This window comes from Stegostoma tigrinum, chromosome 20 (genome assembly GCF_030684315.1).
Source record: "Stegostoma tigrinum isolate sSteTig4 chromosome 20, sSteTig4.hap1, whole genome shotgun sequence".
Taxonomy (NCBI): domain Eukaryota; kingdom Metazoa; phylum Chordata; class Chondrichthyes; order Orectolobiformes; family Stegostomatidae; genus Stegostoma; species Stegostoma tigrinum.
This window is the reverse complement of record NC_081373.1, coordinates 18,519,309-18,538,502: the sequence shown is the minus strand read 5'-3', so window position 1 is coordinate 18,538,502 and position 19,194 is coordinate 18,519,309. Positions and strand designations below refer to the sequence as shown.

At 39.0% G+C, this 19,194-nt stretch overlaps 1 protein-coding gene across 2 annotated transcripts in view; it reads right to left on the bottom strand.

Moving 5' to 3' along the window:
* The window catches only part of fam204a (family with sequence similarity 204 member A), a 209,957-nt gene that overhangs the window by 177,517 nt on the left and 13,246 nt on the right, over nt 1–19,194 (bottom strand). For both annotated transcript variants that reach the window (XM_059653029.1, XM_048550968.2), the window contains exons 2-4: nt 4,927–4,985; nt 3,914–4,040; nt 711–801 (exon numbers count right to left, since the gene is read on the bottom strand). In XM_059653029.1, coding sequence (XP_059509012.1) covers nt 711–801; nt 3,914–4,040; nt 4,927–4,958 — 250 coding nt within the window. In that variant the 5' untranslated portion in view covers nt 4,959–4,985. The remainder of the gene's footprint in view (nt 1–710; nt 802–3,913; nt 4,041–4,926; nt 4,986–19,194) is intronic.

Genomic DNA, 19,194 nt, shown 5'->3' with positions numbered 1-19,194 from the left:
GGGATGTGCAGCTTAGGTTAGTAATAAGGGGATAGGTCTGGGTGGGATGCTCCAAGGGTCAGTGCGGATCTGTTGGGCCGAAGGGCCTGTTTCAACACTGTAGGGATTCTATGATCTATGATAATGACTACCAAGATAAAGAAAAGCAAGGCTAATTCTTCTACACAGCCTATATTCAAACATCTATACAATGAGTTATAATTATTTTAATTTATTAAAGTATGCTTACCATCTAAAGAACTTTTTTTGCATTAATTGACATCTGTTTGAAACTACCATTCTATATTAATCTGCATAATTGAGAGCTATATGTATTTGACATGTTGTCAATAAAAAACACAATTAAAAAGGAGATTGCAGTGTTATTTCCCTGCTATAGATCTGCTGAGAAGGGGAAATGCAGGCTAAAGTTATGCACTCTCATTCGAATACACCTCAACCTTGAGCAGTCGAGCTGGCACAGACATAAGCAGAGACCCAGTCCAGCTGATTTAGATGGGATAGGACTAGTCAGATGTGCATTGGCAACTTCATTCACGTATGTAATTTCAACAAAAATGTTTTACATAAGTTATCACTTCATTGAAAAAAGAGTAGAGAATTTCAGTTTAATTTTTTTTAAATTATAAGTTAGATTAGCTACAATAAAGTTACAGCACAATTGTTTTAAATTTTTTATTAAAGTGATGAATTTCCCCATAATGCCATACCTGTACCAGCAGCTTTTCGCTTCCGTTGTCTCTTCTTCTTAGAAGTGGCTTTACTTATGGAACTCCTTCTATCTTTCAATTCCTGGAATTTCTAAGAAAATATTGATTTTGTAGTTAAAGCAAATATCAATAAAGCATTATTATAATGTAGCATTATAGCCTTAGGAAATCTGTGTAGGTTCTACATTGGAGTTTATTTAACAACAAAGAAGATAATGGTAGAATGTTCAAGAAACGAGGGAGGGGAAAAATAGGGAATTATTGGCCAGTAAGTCTGGCATTCATCAGGAAAATGCTGGAATTTCTTATTAAGGATATTTTAACAATGTACTTAGAAAATAACATGATAGAATTTTATATTTGGTTTGAATGTGAAAAAGTGTCTGAGACTGAGGGTCTTATCCTTGCAATTGTCGTACTTATAGGGACAGGGTTCATTAAACTGAACTGGGAAAATGCATTGAAAGATAGATGGAAAGTAGCAGACATATTAAAGAGATTTTTCATAACTCTCAGCAATGATCTATACCAATAATAGACAGTATGAAAATGAAGTGCCATTGTAAGATGTCAGCTACTTTAGAGACTTTTAAGGGGTTCTTGGAAAAACACATGGATGATAGTAAAATGCAGGGTATACAGGGTAGTTTGACCTTAGTAGGATAATAGGTCAGCACAACATCGTGGGACAAAGGGCCTGTACTGTGCTGTACTGTTCTATGTTAAAATCATTGTTTGATCAAAATGGGTTTATGAAAAAGAAACCGGATTTAGCAAATTAAAGAGTTTTTTGAGCATGTAACTCACAGGGTGGCTAAAAGGGAACCAGTATTTGTGGCATTCTTGTATTTCCAAAAAGCACTTCAAAACTAAAAAAATCACTCAAAAGGGGTCATGGAACTGGGCTTCTATATTAGCATGGATAGAAGACTAGTTGGCAGACAGAAACCAGAGAGTGGGTGAATGTGGGGCACTTTCAGTTTGGCAGACTCTGGCTAGTGGAATGCCACATGGATCAGTACTGGGATCACAGCTATTTACTACCTATATTAGTAATGAACAAAGAGACAGAGAGTAACGGTTCTAAGTGTACTGCTGAGACAAGGGTGTGGGAATGTGAACTATACAAAGGAGACAAAGGAACTGCAGAAGAAACATTGAGAAATAATTGTTGGTAGTGCAAAATTTGAGTATTGCTGGAAGAAGTCATATTTAGTCAAAGCTTTTCATCTTGTATTTGTCAGGATATTCATGAAAATACTGACATATAAGGCATTCCAACATACATGTTAATATTGCATGACATAGAGACCTGATTCATTGGCAAGTTGACTGAATGAAAGATGCATTCCCAAAGAAAATGTAACAGTGAGAAGACAATTGACAGTTAACTGCCAAGCTTTATTTAAATTTAAAGCAGGCAAGTTGACTCTAAAGCCTTTAACCAGAGAAAGCCCATCACCTAATTTGTCCAGTTGTAATATGTAACATATTTCTTATGTCTTTGAAAAAAAGGTTTCTGTGTATTAATATATACAGTTTCCTGGGATGATAGGGTTGTCCTATGATAAGAGGCTGAGTAAATCTAGTCTGTACTATTTTCTAGTAATAATACATAAAAACGTAAGAATTTGGAGCAGGTGTAGTAAATTTGGGCTCTTCAGCCCTTACTATCACATGATAAGATCATTGCTAATCTGATGATAACCTCCATTTTTCTGGCTACCCTTATTTGGCTCCCTTGTCTATTTAATTTAACCTTCTAAAAAAAGACACTCATTACAAGCCTACAGAATTCTCTGGGGAAGAAAATTCCACAAATTAACAATCCTCTGACAGAAAAAAAAATTCCTTCCATTGCCACCTTAATTGGGAGAACCCATTTTCAAACTGTGTCCCAAAGTTCTGATCTCTTTTCCATAAAGGGAAACATTCTTTCAGCATCACCCTGTCTAGCCCCAACCCTAGGATCTTTCATGTTTCAATTAGATCACCTTGCTTTTCTCTGATACAAGATATAACAGGTCATCTATGGGAACATATAAAATTCTTCACAGTCTTAATAGGAAAGACACGCCAAGGTTGTTTCCCCTAAATGAGGAATCTAGAGCCCAGAAGAATGGTCTCAGGATAAATGGCTGACCATTTAGGACAGAAATATGGGGAATTTCTTGTATTCAAAGGGTGTGAAGCTCTAGGCTTCTACACCTTCGTGAATGCTCTACCATTGAATGGATTTAATATTGAGGATTGCAGATTTTTGGCCTGTGAGTAAATCAAGAGATAAGGGGAGTGAGCAGTGAAATGAAGGATGACGATCAGGCCCAGTGATACAGAATGGCACTGCAGGCTTGTAGGCGCTCTACAGTCTAACCCTGGTCTTGTTCTTTACACTGTAATGTTCTTATAAATTCATATTTACACCATTTATCAAATCAAGCATTACTATGAGACTGGTCCGCTAAAGTTGGAGTGCACATTTTTCTCTCTGTATTTTGATTACTACATTCTGTTCGAGCCACCAAGACACAGGGAACTACCAAAGCATTGGAATCATTGCAGAATACTTAGGTTGGTAACTTCTTTTCAGAGGATTAAGCTTGCTGGAAATGTTAGAAATCTCAGACTCTTCAATCGCTAAAGAATGCAATTTAGAAGTTGACTACAAGGCTAAAGTCAGGTGTGTTCACATCAGCAAAGCTGCAGCAATCTGCAAAAAACTCAACATTATACAGGTCAAAACAGTCTTTTTAAAAATAATACCTCAAGTCAATTCACATAAGATTAACTCCTTCCATCACCACTACACTGTTCCTGTTGTTGGTATAATTTACAGAATGCATGACAGCTGACTTCAGTGCACGTTCTTTCTCCAAGAAATCAAAATGTTGTGGAGACACCATTATCATTTTGTTTAACTGAGCCCAGATGCATATGCAGATGCCATCTCTTCACCACCATCGCTGATATTGTATAACTCCTTACCAGACATTTTCAGTGCCTACTGTGTAGCTAACAGCCATTTAATATTTCCATCTGTCAAAATTGTTTTAAAATGTGTAAATTGGCAGTATAGACCTAAGGACAGTGTAGTGCCATATTTACAGATGTGTATAGTGTATAGTATGAAGCATATTACTACCGATAAAGTGCTATATAATTTTGTAACAATTATTCAAAATTATAAAAATAAAAATAAATACTTTCCACAGTTGCAGAGAAACTCCAGCTGGACATTCTTCAGTTACATCTTTCAATTCTTCTTTAGCTTTCTCTTCTCTCAAGGAGGTATCCACATTACTTTCATTGTCACTCTGTCCTGCTGATATACTGGGAAAAAAAGACACACAACAAGTGGGAAATGGGAAACATTGAAAGGAAATGAGGCAAAACTTTACAAGAAAAATTCAGTAGAATTTGTTGGAGATGAAGGCCTTTACAACCTTTGTTTCTGGAAGTTTATGTACATAGTTTCTATATGTTCTTCCCAACCACTGTGGTAATAACAAATTCAGTAGTTAAGAAGTTTTCGAGGGCAGTCACCAGTAACTGTTCTAACAGATGCTGGTCACATGTAATAGGTCCCACAGCAAATCGCACCATAGAAAATATCAGGTTCCAGCCACACAAAAATTTTATATTACTTCATGATCTTGTTAATTTGAAGATCTATTTTACTAGATCATGTAAACTAAAGCTTAATTCCAGGTATAAAGCATGGAAAAAAAAAATTTAAATCAAAACAAGCAGGAGACTTTTCCTAAACCATTATTTATTTTTTAACGCAGCACAATCTATGTAACTGAGACAACTTTTAACAGCAATGATATACAGTGGATATTTTCATTTTACAGCATAGGGGACAGGTTTCAGGTGTATTACGAAAATGTACAATAATCAATGGGGCTTTGAAGTCTGAATTATTTATGAGGTCATTAAAATCCTGAGGTTCAGTTCCACCCTGAAACATACTCATAATATTTTTGATTTATTTCATTCCCTTTTGTAACTGTTCCTTGTTTTTCTTCCTTTGTAACAAATTAGCTTAGGTTTGAAATTCACTGAATTGAGGAAAATAATCTAAACTCATTATTACTTCCCCTGGTGGAGTAGTACATGGTGAAACAGACACAAGCTCATGAGCTTTATATACATACAATATTTTTTAAACCATGAATAAACATAAAATTGCAACATGTAGATGAAGTGCACTTACCAATTGGGCTTTTGGTCCGTGGAATCCACCATTACTGGCAATTTTCTGGTACAAAGTGCCTTGGATAAAAATAGCAAATTTATAGCACGCACATTCTTACTGAACAGTTTCTGTATGAAATAATGAGTACATTCAGGGTGAATGTTTCAATGGGGGTGGTGTGTCATCACATTTCCTTTGAAGGTGACACATTCATTTTCAAGGTAGAACAGGGTGAGACTCAAACCAGTCATAAACTTTTTGAAAACAGGAAAATGATTGAACAAATAAAATGAATCCGATTTTGATATACCACCTTTCACATTCTTTGCCTGTTCCAGAGTGCACACAGCTGAATATCTTGAAGTCTTGTAAACAGGAAGTGATATAACTAACCAATTAGTTAGTTAACCAATTTATTCATGGTGTTGGTTGAGGGGTAAACACTGGCCAATGCACTAGAGAACACTGTGATCTTCAAAGAACAGTACAATGGAATATTCTACCCTAATTTCGGGTTAATGGAGCTTTGGCTTAATATTTTATCAGAAAGCCAATACTTCCAACTATTCTTGGCATTGCATAGAATTGCCAGTTCACATTATGTGCTCAAGTCCTGTTCTATGGCTTGAATTTCCAACATATTGACTCAAAGTTGACACAGTACCACCACTGGGTCAAGCTGTCATTTTGTTCAAACATTAAATTACATTTTCCTTCACATCTGGTATGTGCACTTTAAATTTCTTCTTTGTGATAGTTTTAGCCTGCAATGTTCACTGTCTTGATTGGTTGCAAGCCAAAAAATGTAAGAAACAGCCAAAATGTTGATGTCCAAAAATTTTTAGAACAGTGACCCAGAGATTGTAAGTTCAAATCTTCCCAAGTCAATTTGTGAAACCATAAGACATAGGAACAGAAATTAGACAATTCGGCCCATCAAGTCTGCCCCACCCTTCAATCATGGCTGATAAATTTCACAACCCCATTCTCTCACTTTCCTTTTGTAACCTTTGATCCCCTTGACAATCAAGAGCCTATCTATTGTATTTTAAATATATGCAATGGCCTGGCCTCTACAGCATTCTGTGGCAATGAATCCCACAGATTCATCACTCTCTAGCTGAAGAAGTTTCTCATCATTTGCGTTCCAAAGGGTCTTCTCTTTATTTTAAGGCTGTGCCCTTGGGTCTTACTCTCTCCTGCTAATGGAAACATCCATTCTTTCCAGGCCATTCAGTATTCTGTAAGTTTCAATTAGATCCCCCCTCATCCTTCTAAACTGCACAGAGTATAAACTCCGGTGTCCTCAAATATTCCTCATATGTTAAACCTTTCATTCCTGGGATCATTCTCGTGAATTTCCTCTGGACCCGCTGCAGGGCCAGTACATCTTTTCTGAGGCATGGGGCCCAAAATTGCTCACAATACTCTAAATGTGGTCTGGCCAGGGCTTTATAAAGCCCCAGAAGTACGTTCCTGTTTTTATATTCTAGTTCTCTTGAAATAAATACCAACATTGTATTTGCTTTCCTAACAATTAATTCAACCTGCAATATGAGAACTCCCAAGTCCCTTTGCACTTTAGATTTCTCAATTTTCTCCCCAGTTAGAAAATATTCCTTGCCTCTATTCTTCCCACCAAAGTGCATGACCTTACATTTTCCCATGTTGTATTCCATCTGCCACTTCTTTGCCCGATCTCCTAACCTGTCTAACAAACTGGTGCTCCCAAGATGCTGCTTGGCCTGCTGTCTTCATACAGCTCCACACTTTGTTATCTCGGATTCTCCAGCATCTGCAGTTCCCATTATCTCTAAATTTTTCTCTAGCCTCCCAGCTTCTAATATACTACCCGTCCCTCCACCTATCTTTGTACCACCGACAAACTTAGCCAGAATGCCCTCAGTTCCTTCATCACTAGTGTACAAAGTGAAAAGCTGTCATCTCAACACTGACCCTTGGGGAACACCAAGGCTGCCATCCTAAGGAGGACTCTTTTAACCCCACTGTCTGATTTCTGCCAGACAGTCAATCTTTTATTTATGGTAGCACCTTGCCTCTAACAAGATGGGCCCTTATCTTACTCAGCAGCCTACTGTGCAGCACCTTGTCAAAGGCCTTCTGGAAGTCTAAGTAGACAACATCCATTGGCTCTCCTTGGTCTAATTACTTGTCACTTCCTCAAAAAATTCTAACAGATTGAGCAGGTGTGACCTCCCCCTGGTGAAACCATGCTGCCTTTGCCATATTTTACCATGCACTTCCAAGTATTAGAAATTTCATCCTCCATAATGGATTCCAAAATCCTATCAACAGCTGAGGTCAGGCTAATCGGCCTGTAATTTTCTGTGTTTTGCCTTACTCCCTTTTTAAACAGGGAGGTTACAAATAATTTCTCCACCTTCAGACCTTTCAGTTTTTCTACCACCTTCTCCACGGTGATGGCCATCACACTCACCTCTGTCCCCGCTAGCCCGACTCTCTTGAATTTTTGAGCTGTTACTCGTGTTCCAACATGAAGACTGACGCAAAGTACTTGTTCAGTTCCTCCTCTGTTTCTTTGTTCCCCATTACTACTTCTCCAGCGGCATTTTCCAGCAGCCCAATGTCTACTTTTGCCCTTAAATATCTAAAAGAAACTCATGCACTCATCTTTTATAATACTGGCTAGCTTACCCATCCTCCTCAATGTCCTGTGAGCCCTTCATAATGATTATTAATATTTCAATAACCTTTTCCTTAGATTCTCATTACATGCCAGGTTAAATATCAGTCATTGGAAATTTTTTGCTTTGCACTTTTTTTGGCCGCCCAGAATTTCAATCTCATCACGCATTAATTCATTTTGTCTAGACTATCTCTACATGCATAAAGGGCTCTTGTAGGGCAGTTACAGCCATTCTGCCTCTGGGCCAGAAAAACAATGTTTGAGTCCCAAACCAGGACTTATTAATAACAGATGATGCTTTTACAGCCTGGACAAACAGGTTGATTGTCAGCTTATACATCCTTTCAATATATATGTTATGATAGGCGGTAAGAGTGGGAGAGTTTCTTCATTAGCTATTCAATGGAAAACCACCCCAATACTTTGCCTATAAGCGTGAACATGTCTGCTGACTATGGTCAAACCCTCAGACATGAGTTGGGACAACAGACAGATTTCTATTTGAGAGCACGTCTGTTTATTGCCTACTGCTCATGTCCTCTGTCACTACTGGAGTGGAAAAAAAATCAAAAATCAAAATCAAAATCCATTCATCTACAGTTTCAAGTCAATTTGCATTTCATATTGTTCTTTTACAGTTGCAGAACTGAACTAATCTCTTCATGTTACTTTCTAACCTTTTTTTTAACACCTTGCTTTGTGGACAAGGCCAGTTTTTGTCTCCTAGCCTTAAAAATGTACTCGTTAAGGACTGTAGCAGTCCATCTGATATCGATAGCATTTTGGAATAACTGAGTGGCTTGAAAGGCATTTCAGATGCCAGTTAAGTGTCAATAATAATGCTGTGGGTCTGCAGTAACTTGTAGACCACAACCCGGAAAGAAAGATAAAAGTAGAATTGTAAAGCACATTAGTAGACCAGATGGATTTTTACACGGTACCATCACTGAAGTTAGCTTCCAATTCTAAATTTATTGATTAACTGAATGTTAATTCAACCAGCTGCTGAGGTGGGATTTGAATATATCTTCCCAGACTATTAGATAGTGTGCGCGAAGGTGAACACAGACTACCTGAAAAATGTGCATGAGAAACAAACGCTCGTTAATTTAAATAATGTACTGCCCCAAGTTTTCAATTTCCATTCTGAGGTGCTAGCTTTCTGCTCTCATCAAGACTGCCAATGGGTCAGTGTTTCCCATTATGATCCTATCCCTTGAAAACTGTCATGATCCCAGGGCTAAGGCTGCACACAGGAGAGAACTATGGAAGTGGAAGGAAACCTACTAGCATGGAGAAGGCAGGGTTCGATTGTTCGACTTTAAAGTAACAAACAGCTACTTCTGGTTGACGTTTTCAAAACTGCAATCCAGCATCAAAGTTTGGACTGTAAGCCATGCCCAGTGTAAATAAAAAATGTTCAGTTAAAGGGACCGTGTTGTGTTTGCACTCAGAGTTCCAATGCAGCATCTGCTACTTTGAATCTTAACAAGCCCAAACTTTTGGTGTATGATCCCATCGGAGGTGGTGACCTACATTTTGAAAAGCATTACCAGAGCTCTATAATCGACTTCACTGCCACTAGGATTGGAGGAGGAAGGCAATAATCAATCCATTATTGTTATTCTGTCCACTGCACTAATGTTCTACTGCTTTTTTCAATGATTCTCTTTGGTAAACCTGCATGCATCAATGGCGTGAACAAGATTAGCATCAACCATAATTCCCCTTTAGTTGAACAGCCTTCCATCAGTCACAGTCAGGCCTATAAATGCGAATAGCCATTTTGGAATGGTGCTGGTGGATAACTGATGAACGATACAGATCTGTAATATCGGAACAGTCTGTTTTGTTTCCAAGATGCTAAAGGCAAACTATACTCCAGTACGAATTCACTGTTTCAGTAAAGCAGCAAAAGAAACCCAATGGAGAAGATATAAATGCAGCCTAGCTACTGCAAGCTGAAAGTTCTGATATCACCCACAAAACCAAGCACCATAACAAATGTGCACCTTATTACACATTCAAATAGTTTCCTTGAAGTTTATTATTTTATAACATCTTTGACTGCTTCCACATCCAATATTGATGGGGTATTTGCATAATTGCTTGAATTTTCATAGAAACTGAAACTTGAATTTCAGAATTAATTTATCCTAACTGTCATAAATTAATTTTAAAAACAAAAGCCATTTGATTTTAGAGTTTCATGGTTAACCCTTTTGTCAACAATTTCTTGATTTGAACCAATTGCTCTCTGGGCCTTTTTCAGCTGCTCCATTACACTGTTAATAATTTAAACAAAAGTCACTTTACATTGGCTCAGCAGTTATGAATCATATTAATATAATTCAGGAAGAAATTCCAAGAAAAAGTAGAACTATTACAATTCCATACATTAAAGAAAATTCCATAAATAATTTCACAACCAGCTGAGTTAAATGCTCTGAGGGCATAAATATAGCCCATTATACTGGAAATATACAGTGATCAATCAGCATTTGTAAAGAAAACAGTCATGGCTTTTTGGGTGTCTGCAAATGAAGGAGATCACCCAAAATACACCCAGTCTCAAACAGGAAAGAAGCAACTGGATGTATCCTAAAGATTCTGCGCGAGGGCCTCAACATTATTGTTCAATGTTGATTATTGACATAAAATGCACAGTCACATACGTGAATCTGCCAATGATGCAAAGACTCATGCACCGGAAGCAGTGTAGACGACAGTAAATAATTGCAGAGATGTTGATAAATTATGGATTAAATCTTACATTTTGGCTAAATGTCAATTTTGTGGAATTCCACGAAAGGTTTCTCTGCACGGGGCTCAGCAACTTCTCTCACAATACTGGACCAAACCTGGCTCATTAACTACCTACCCCATCACAATGGCACCTCTCGTCTCTGATGCTAGCCAGGTCTACTACCACTTAACACACCTGAAAAAACCATCCATTTACTAGATACCCTGGATACGCTTAACCCCAGCACTCATGCCGTACTTGAAAGGCCGCTGTGCACCCAGAAAAATACTGACATCCTCGTGATATCATGTTTAGTACCAGAATAATTTGGAATGATGTCAGAAAGGGAAAATTGATACTGTGATTCCCCAACAAGGGCCAGCGGTTGTGCAGCGGATAGCTGTCCTCTTCATGAAGGGCTGCCAGACGTGGCTACGCCACCAGATCCTGCCAGGAAGAAGGTGAATGACCTGCTCTGCAAAGCCAGATTAAATACTATACACTTCTTTCTGCCACTTGGCACTTACGCCATCTCTGCTTCTACGCACACCTCCCACTAAGGTTCACTATTCCAAGCAACATCTTCCCTCATTCAGTCATCCACTCCAACAGTGCTAATTGTGCATGCCCTCGGCATTGTCTACTCGTTCCCTGGGATTACCTAACTACCTTTATTTCACCCCTACCAGGACTAACAGCTGTGCCATTCCCTTTCACATCACTCAATCCTTCCTATTCTTTCAATCCTGGGGGAAAAGGCTCATAAAGGCCAGATAAGTGGTAAGGTGCTCAACATTAGGCTCCTCATGCCCTGTGATGAAAGATTTCTGGTCCTCTCAGGAGGAAAGTGCTCCTGCTGAGTTAAAAACCATTCTTCATTCCATTGCAAATAATGTCTCACAGTCATTTAAATATGCTCACATAGAACACAGTACATAGAACAGTACAGCACAGTACAGACCCTTCGGCCCACGATGTTGCGCCGAACTTTTACCCTAATCCTAAGGTCTATCTAACCTCCACCCCTACCTTATGCTATCATCCATATGTCTATCTAATAGCCGCTTAAACGCCCCTAATGAGGCCGACTCCACTACCCTCTCTGGCAATGTATTCCATGCCCCTACCACTCTCAGAGTAGAGAACCTACTTCTGATGTCTCCCCTATATCTACCTCCACTCACTTTAAAACTACGTACCCTCATAATAGCTACCTTCACCCTAGGAAAAGGTCTCTGGCTGTCCACTCTATCTATACTTCTGATCATTTTGTACACCTCTATCAAGTCACCTCTCATCCTTCGTCGTTCTAAAGAGAAAAACCCGAGCTTTGCCACTAAATCTGTTCACTCATGTCTCTGTGTAGGTCCTATTGTAAATATCACATTGTGAAGTCAGACATCAGTTTGCATGCATGATAGTTCATGAAGCAATGCCTGACCAGAGAAGTTGCTGCACTATGTGTGGGAAATGTGAACATCATGGCTGGAAGGGAATCTGGCAACTAGCACCATCGTGCCAGGTGTGCAGACTTTGGTATAACAACATTGGTCTCAGTAGCCAACGGTGTTTGTATTGCATGAAATGGCCAACAGTATGGGGGGGCTGGGAGATCTACAGCAGACAGCCAATACACAAAGATCACCCGCGATCGTGAGTCCTCAGACATGTATCTTTGACAGTGAGTGGGCTCCCTGAAGAGCCTCGCTTTCCGAGGTTTTGTATACCTTCCTTCTCGTGATCCTGTTCTATACATGCTATACCTTATTCCCAGTAAAATATACAGTTTCCCTACTTCATAACTGTCACTCACTCTGCCTCCCAAGCTTCAATCCCCATACTAGGTTCCCCAGTTTCCTTTCCAGATGTAGCAGATCACTTTTCCCCTTGTCTTTTATCAGTCAGAAATACTGAATTAACCACGGCTCAATCCCTTAAACCTCAACCTTATCAGACAGCCCCAGTCAAGAATTTCCCATAGCCCTGACTGATCGCTACATACCTCTTTAGCCGTGTTCATTAAGGTCTGGTTGCTAAGGAATCACAGCAACTCAAACACCCTGACCAAAACCCACCAATTGGATGTCTGATCCTGACCAAGCACTTGCAATGTTATTAGAGGTTGCCCTTGACTTGTCTCTGCCCTGTGCAAAGACCCTTGTTAGATTGGTGCCCCCATGGACTTCACTAGGGACTACTCCCCTTTGAGCTGTGACAGTTTGCTTGCTGCAAATGAAGTGTGCTTGCTGTGTAAACTGCTGGCGCTTTGTGCATGTGCAAGACTGATGTAGCAATGTACCATACACTAAGACATCTGTCCCCTTGACTGGGGACTGCTGACCAGCATGACAAGCTGTCTGGCTCTGTGACTGTGCTGAGAGGTATTATTAGTCACAGCAAGGGTGATGCGAGCGTGCAGGTAGTCTCAAAGTGAGTGAGCTCTAACAGAGCAAGCAAACAGCCCTCAGATGCAGCCTCGTTCAATCCATGGGTTGTACACCTGTCCCTGCGTGCAAGGTATGATTGTTCTGATCGAGGGGCAGCAGTGACATAATGTTAATGTCACTGGGCTAACAGTCCAGAACACAAGAACAAAGTTCGGAGGCATGGGTTCAAATCCAATCATGACCAAAATTTAAATTTTAGAAAATTTGGAATAAATATTGAGCCTAATGTCAACCATGTAGCTATTGTCATTGGTTTTGACAAACACATCTAGTCCACTAATGCCGTTTAGGAAAGGGAGTCTGCCATCTTTATCTGCTCTAGCCTACATGTGACTCCAGACCTAAAGCAATGCGACTCTTAACTGCCCTTATCCATGAACAAATTAAACAAAAATAGAATTTTGCAACACAAGGTATGAAAGAATATGGAGCCAATAACAATTTATTTCAAACTGGTGCCCTTAATGGAATAAAATGTCCCAAGCCAATATACTATAATACACGCAGGAGTACTACAAAACAAAACTTGATGCTGAGACACACCAAGACATTAGTATACAGAGAAAAAAATTTGTTGCTTATGTGATGATACTATGGCATTAAACAGAGAAATAGTTTGTCTTGGTTTTCTTTATGAAGAGAAGTGAGGCAGAGATAACAAGCGATCTGTTTTTAGGTGTCTGTTGCAAGCTAATAAACAGTTTGTACAGCCTTGGGTTATTTTTAAAAGTTGGAAAACAGCATGAATGGGTGGAGTCTGGCACCAAGAAAACTAGCGTCTTAGCTTAGTTTCCAGTAGTTCTTGGGGTTTTTGAAGCTGGTTCTAGAAATGGTCATACCTTTCTCTCTCCTTCCAGAACTGCACGTGAGGCAATCTATCTTACCGAACTTGGCTTATTGTGTTTATGAGATGTGACTATACTGGAACAGCAGTTAAATAATCAATCATTCCGTTAAGTTTTCCAGTAGAGTTAAATTTATACCAATTCTTCTTTCTTTTGCTTATATTTTAATTATAGTAGAAGAATAAAAAGTGTTTTGCTTAAAGCTGAGTAGTTAACCAATCGAAAGGCGATTGGAACACGTACCTTACACTTGCCTTTAAATATGAAAAAGTTAGGGTATAGACTATTTCCTTGATATATCTGAAGGGGGTTTGGTCTGGTCCATAACAAATTGGGGCCCATGTCAGGATCAGAATCTCTAATTCCAAGTTGGATTTAAGATGACTGAACTGGTGAGTGTTTTTTTTTGGGTGATATATTTAGTTGGTTTAAACAGGGTGTACATTATGTTGCAATGGTTCTTTCAGTCACTAAGAGCTTCCTTGGGGGTAAAAGAAGTCACTTCACAAGTTTTACACAATGCCAGCATGGTAAAACCTTTGGAATTGGCAAACAAGATGAAGTTGCCTATGGGTGTGAGGAAAGGGGAGATAATTGCAGTAATGGCACTGCATTTACAATTGCCAGGAATGCAACAGAGTAATTGGAAATGGCTAAAATCCAATTGCAAATGAAGCAGCTTGAATATGGAAAGGAAATGAAACAGTCTGACGTATGATTAAAAGCAGAGGAGAAAAAAATAAAAGGAAAGCTGTAGCAGAAGAGAGGGAGAAAGAGAGAGGTTTTGAACTTCAGAAGTTGTCATTGAAGGAAGAAAGTTGACTTAAAATGGCTAAGGTAGAATGTAGTAGTAGTGATGGGGACAGTAATGAAGAACAAGCAGATTGTAGCCAATAGTCTTGTGGGGATCTGTTTAAATATGCTCAAGCATTACCAAAGTTTGATGAGAAGAATGTAGAAGTCTTTTCATTTCATTTGAGAAAGTGGCTAAACAAGTGAAATGGCAGGCGATCCAAACAAAGTTGGGAGGTAGAGCTAGTGAGGTATTTGCATCACTATCAGAGGGGGCATCTGGGGAGTATGATTTGGTGAAAAAAGCCATCTTAAATACATATGAACAAGTGCAGAGACTTACAGACAACATTTCAAGAACCTAAGGAGGGAACCTGGTCAAACATACATACAGTTTGAAAGGATCAAATGAAGTAACTTTGTTAGGTGGTTAAGGGCATTGAAAATAGATCTGATATATGACACTCTTAGAGACTGTTATTTTGGAGAAGTTCAAAAATTCACTTCCTGAAGTAGTGAGAACTCATGTGGAGGAACAAAGCATTAATTCTGAAAGATTAGCAGCAGAAATGGCAGATTGTTATGAGTTAATTCATAAATCAAAGTTTGGCTACCGCATCAATTTCAATTTGTGAGGGACTAAAACTGGGAGAAGAGACATCCTCGGGTAGTAAAGGAAAAGAAGATTTCATTGTACATGGTAAAGATAGTTTGCCACAGGTTAAAAGAGAAAACCCCATGAGGGAGGAAGACAAGTAAAAACCCGCAGGTGTTTTCACTGCAATAAAGTAGGGCCCATGAGATCACAGCATTGGAGGTGTAACAAAAGTACTGGGAAAACGGATATGCTGAAACAAGATAAGTCAGTGGGGCTTAATAAAGTGGTAAAGGAGATCCTACTGGAAGTCAAAGAGCTGCAAAAGAATATACAGCTTGGTCAGGGGTCGGTTAATAAGTATGTACCAGATCTCTTTAAAGAATTTGCCGGTGTCCGTAAGGTTTACTCATTACTAGAAAAAGTAGCTAATAAAATTAAAATTGAGAGATACAGGATCAAGTCAATCTTGGATGGTGAGAGATGAAAAGGTTGGAATTAGACTTAGGTTTTATTGTCACATGTACTCAAGCACAGAGATACATGAGTACAGTGAAAAGTGTAAAGTCAACATTTCCAGCACCATTGTAGGTGCAAAAGGTGCCTAGATACAAAATAAGGTATAAATTAGAAAAGAAACAAAAAGTTCAGCATTTTCATCCTTCTGAAGCAGAGGAAGAGAGAGAAAAGAATAAAAGCAGACAAATCTGTGCTGGGCTTCACCTTGAGGCCAGGAGTTCACGTAGGGCTTTGCCTCAAGGCTGGGAGTCCCTCAAATCCTTGTTGGGCTTCACTTTGAGTCTGTACTGGCTCAACTTACCGTTATTGATGCCGTCTGAAGACATGAGGTTAGTAAAAAGAGGGAAAAAAAGCACACATTAAAGAAAGAGAAAAAAGAAACAAATGGAGTGGAGGAGACCCAGTTCAGGAGCTCTACTTTGCCACTATCTGGATGGCTTAGATATGTACTTTAGAAGAAGTATTGCCAGAAAAGGTGGTAACATGTCAAATTCATGGTGAGGAGAGCAATGTTCATTATATAGAGTGAGGTTGGAGAGTCCAGTGAAAAGTGATGAAATGGTTGGGGTAGGAGTAATAAAGAAATTCTCAGTTCCGGAAATTGGTTTATCCTGCGTAATGATATTACTGGATCACATGTGGGAGTGATGCCTACTGTGATTGAAAAGCCAGTGGAAAATCAGAAAACTGAGGCATTGCCTCAAATATATGCTGGGATTTTTCCTGACTGTGTGGTAACAAGGTCACAAAGCCACAGGTGGAAACAAAAAGAGAAATCAAAGACTAAAGATAAGGAAGTTGAAGATTAATGATCAGAGACTATACTTGATCAAATGGTTGACAACAAACAAGAACAGGTGGAGGACAAAGTCAATACTTTTTAGTTGAGACAGAATAGTTAACTTACAATAAAAATGAGAAAATAACGCAGTTGGATCAAAAAGCATACACAGAAGAAGAATCTGAGTATATCCCAGAATGTTACTATCTTAAAAATGAAGTCTTGATTAGCAAATAGAGACCGTTATACTTTCAGGCAGATGAAAAATGGGCAGAAGTTCATCAAGTCATATTACCACTGGGTTATAGAAAGGTGATGGTGCATTAGCACAAGGTACCAGTAGGAGGTCATTTGGGAGTAAGAAAAACTCAAGACAGAAGACAAAAACATTCTTTACTGGCCTGAAATGCATAAGAATGTGGTTGAATTTTGTCAGACATGTCATACATGTCAGGTAATTGGAAAACCTCAGGTAGTAATAAAACCAGTACTCTTTTACCCATTTCTGTATTTGAGGAAACTTTTACAAGAGTCTTGATTAATTGCATACAACCTATGCAAAACAAAAAGTGGGAATCAGCATTTGTTGACCATAATGGATGTGTCTGCTAGATTTCCAGAGGCCATTTCAATATGCAATATCACAGCTAAAAGTATTGTACAAGAGTCACTCAATTTCTTTTACTAAATATGGACTACCTACAGAAATACAATTGGATCAAGGGTTAAATTTTACATAAAAGTTATTCAAGGATGTTATGGATAGCTTAGGAATAAAACAATTCAAATCCACTGCATACTATCCAGAATTGTAGGAAGCATTAGAACAGCGGCATCAAACTTTAAAGACCATGTTGTGGGCTTATAATCAATACTAAACAGAGCATTATGAAAAAAGAATTCCATGTGTACATTTTGCAATGTGGAATGCACCTAACGAATCAACTAAATTCAGTTGATTTGAATTAGCTTTCCGGCATTAGGTGAGAGGACCACTTAAATTAATGAAGGAGAAATTGGTGAGTCAAGAGTTCACAGACCACACATCTGGACTAGTGTCAAACTGTAGGGAAAGATTAAATACTGTGGGTGAGTTGGTTAGACAGCATTTGAAAGCAGCACAGCATGCGATGAAACAGGAAGCAGACAAGAAATCAAAAAGTCAAAATTTTGCTCATTGAGATAATGTTACTCCCAGTGGTAAGTAAATCTGTAAAGGCAAAGTTTAATGGGCCTTATCAGATTGAAAAGAAATTGAGTAAAGTGAATAATGTGATCAGAGTGCCAGATAGAATGAAATCTTACAGAGTGTGTCATGTGAATACGCTCAAAAAGGTATTTTGTTAGGGAAAGAAAGCAAAAGAATGTGGTAGTGGTCATAATGCACAGTGAAGAACCAAGTTCAGATGATTCAGAATTGGACATTCCTCAAATTAAATTAGACAATGAGGAAATGCTCAAAAATTGGGATAAATTATTGAGTTACCTTCCAGAGAAATGTTGAAATGACCTGAAAAAGTTACAATTACATGGAGATATGTTGGTATAAGCTAGGAGGTACTAAGCTAATTAGGCATGGTATAGATATCAGAAACGCTGTTCCATTTAAGCAACAGTCTGACAGACTTAACCCTCGCAAATTGGCACACATTCAAAAACAGATTGAGCATGTGCTCAAAGACAACATAATCCAAGTGAGTTGCAACGACTGGAACTCACCCATAATAATGGTGCCAAAACCAGATGAAACCCAATGAGTATGTATGGACTATCATAAGTCAATATCGTCACAAAATCTGATTCGGATCTTATTCCACATTTGGAAGGCTGTACTGGGGAGGTGGGACAAGAAACTTATATTTCAAAGTTGGGACTTACTCAAGAGGATGTTGGCAGATATCTTTACCTGAAACAGCAAAGGACATTTTGGCTTTCATGACACTGAATGGACTGTACCAGTCTAAAGTCATGCCATTTGATATGAAAAATACAGAAGCCACATTTCAAAGATGAAACAATAGTCATTTCAGGATTACCCAAATGTGTGATGTACGTTGATGATCTGCTGACTTTTAGTCACACATGGACGGAACATTTAGAGCATCTATCGGAATTGTATGGTTGACTTCCGGAGGTGGGCTTGGTGATAAATCTGGCTAAGAGTGAATCACAAAAGCCCAAGTCATGTTCCTGAGCCATCTCACTGGTTTCCCATGCCATTGGCAAAGAGGGAAGTACTACGATTCCTGGGAATGAGTGGTTTGCATCAGAGGTTCATACTGAATTTTAGAGGTGTGGTTGCTGCACTTACTGACTTGTTGGAGAAGTGTAGAAAATTGGAATGAATGGAGAAATGTCAGAAGGCATTTGACAGTCTGAAACATATGTTAACCACTACCCGAGTGTTAGCCACACCTAATTATACAAGGCCATTCAAGGTGGCTATTGATGAAAGTGGCATGGGTGTCAGCATCCTACTCTTGCAAGAAGACATTGAGAAGATAGAAAGACCTTTGGGTCTGAAAGCTCTTTGCTTCTTCCTGGAGCAAAGTCCTGAACCATCCCCACCATCACCAACCTCCTCCATTTGGCCGAGCTCGTCCTCACCCTCAATAACCTCTCTTTTAACTCCTCTCATTTTCTTCAGGTAAGAGGAGTGGCCATGGATACCCGGTTGGGCCCTAGTTATGCCTGTCTCTTTGTGGGGTACATGGAACATTCCTTGTTCCTATCCTATTCCGGAACCCACCCACAACTTTTTCTCCCATATATCACTGATATTATCGGTGCTGCTTCTCTCTCTCTCTCTCTCTCTCTCTCATCTGGAATTGGAAAAGTTCATTGATTTCGCCTTCAATTTCCTCCCGGCCCTCACTTTCACCTGGTCTATCTC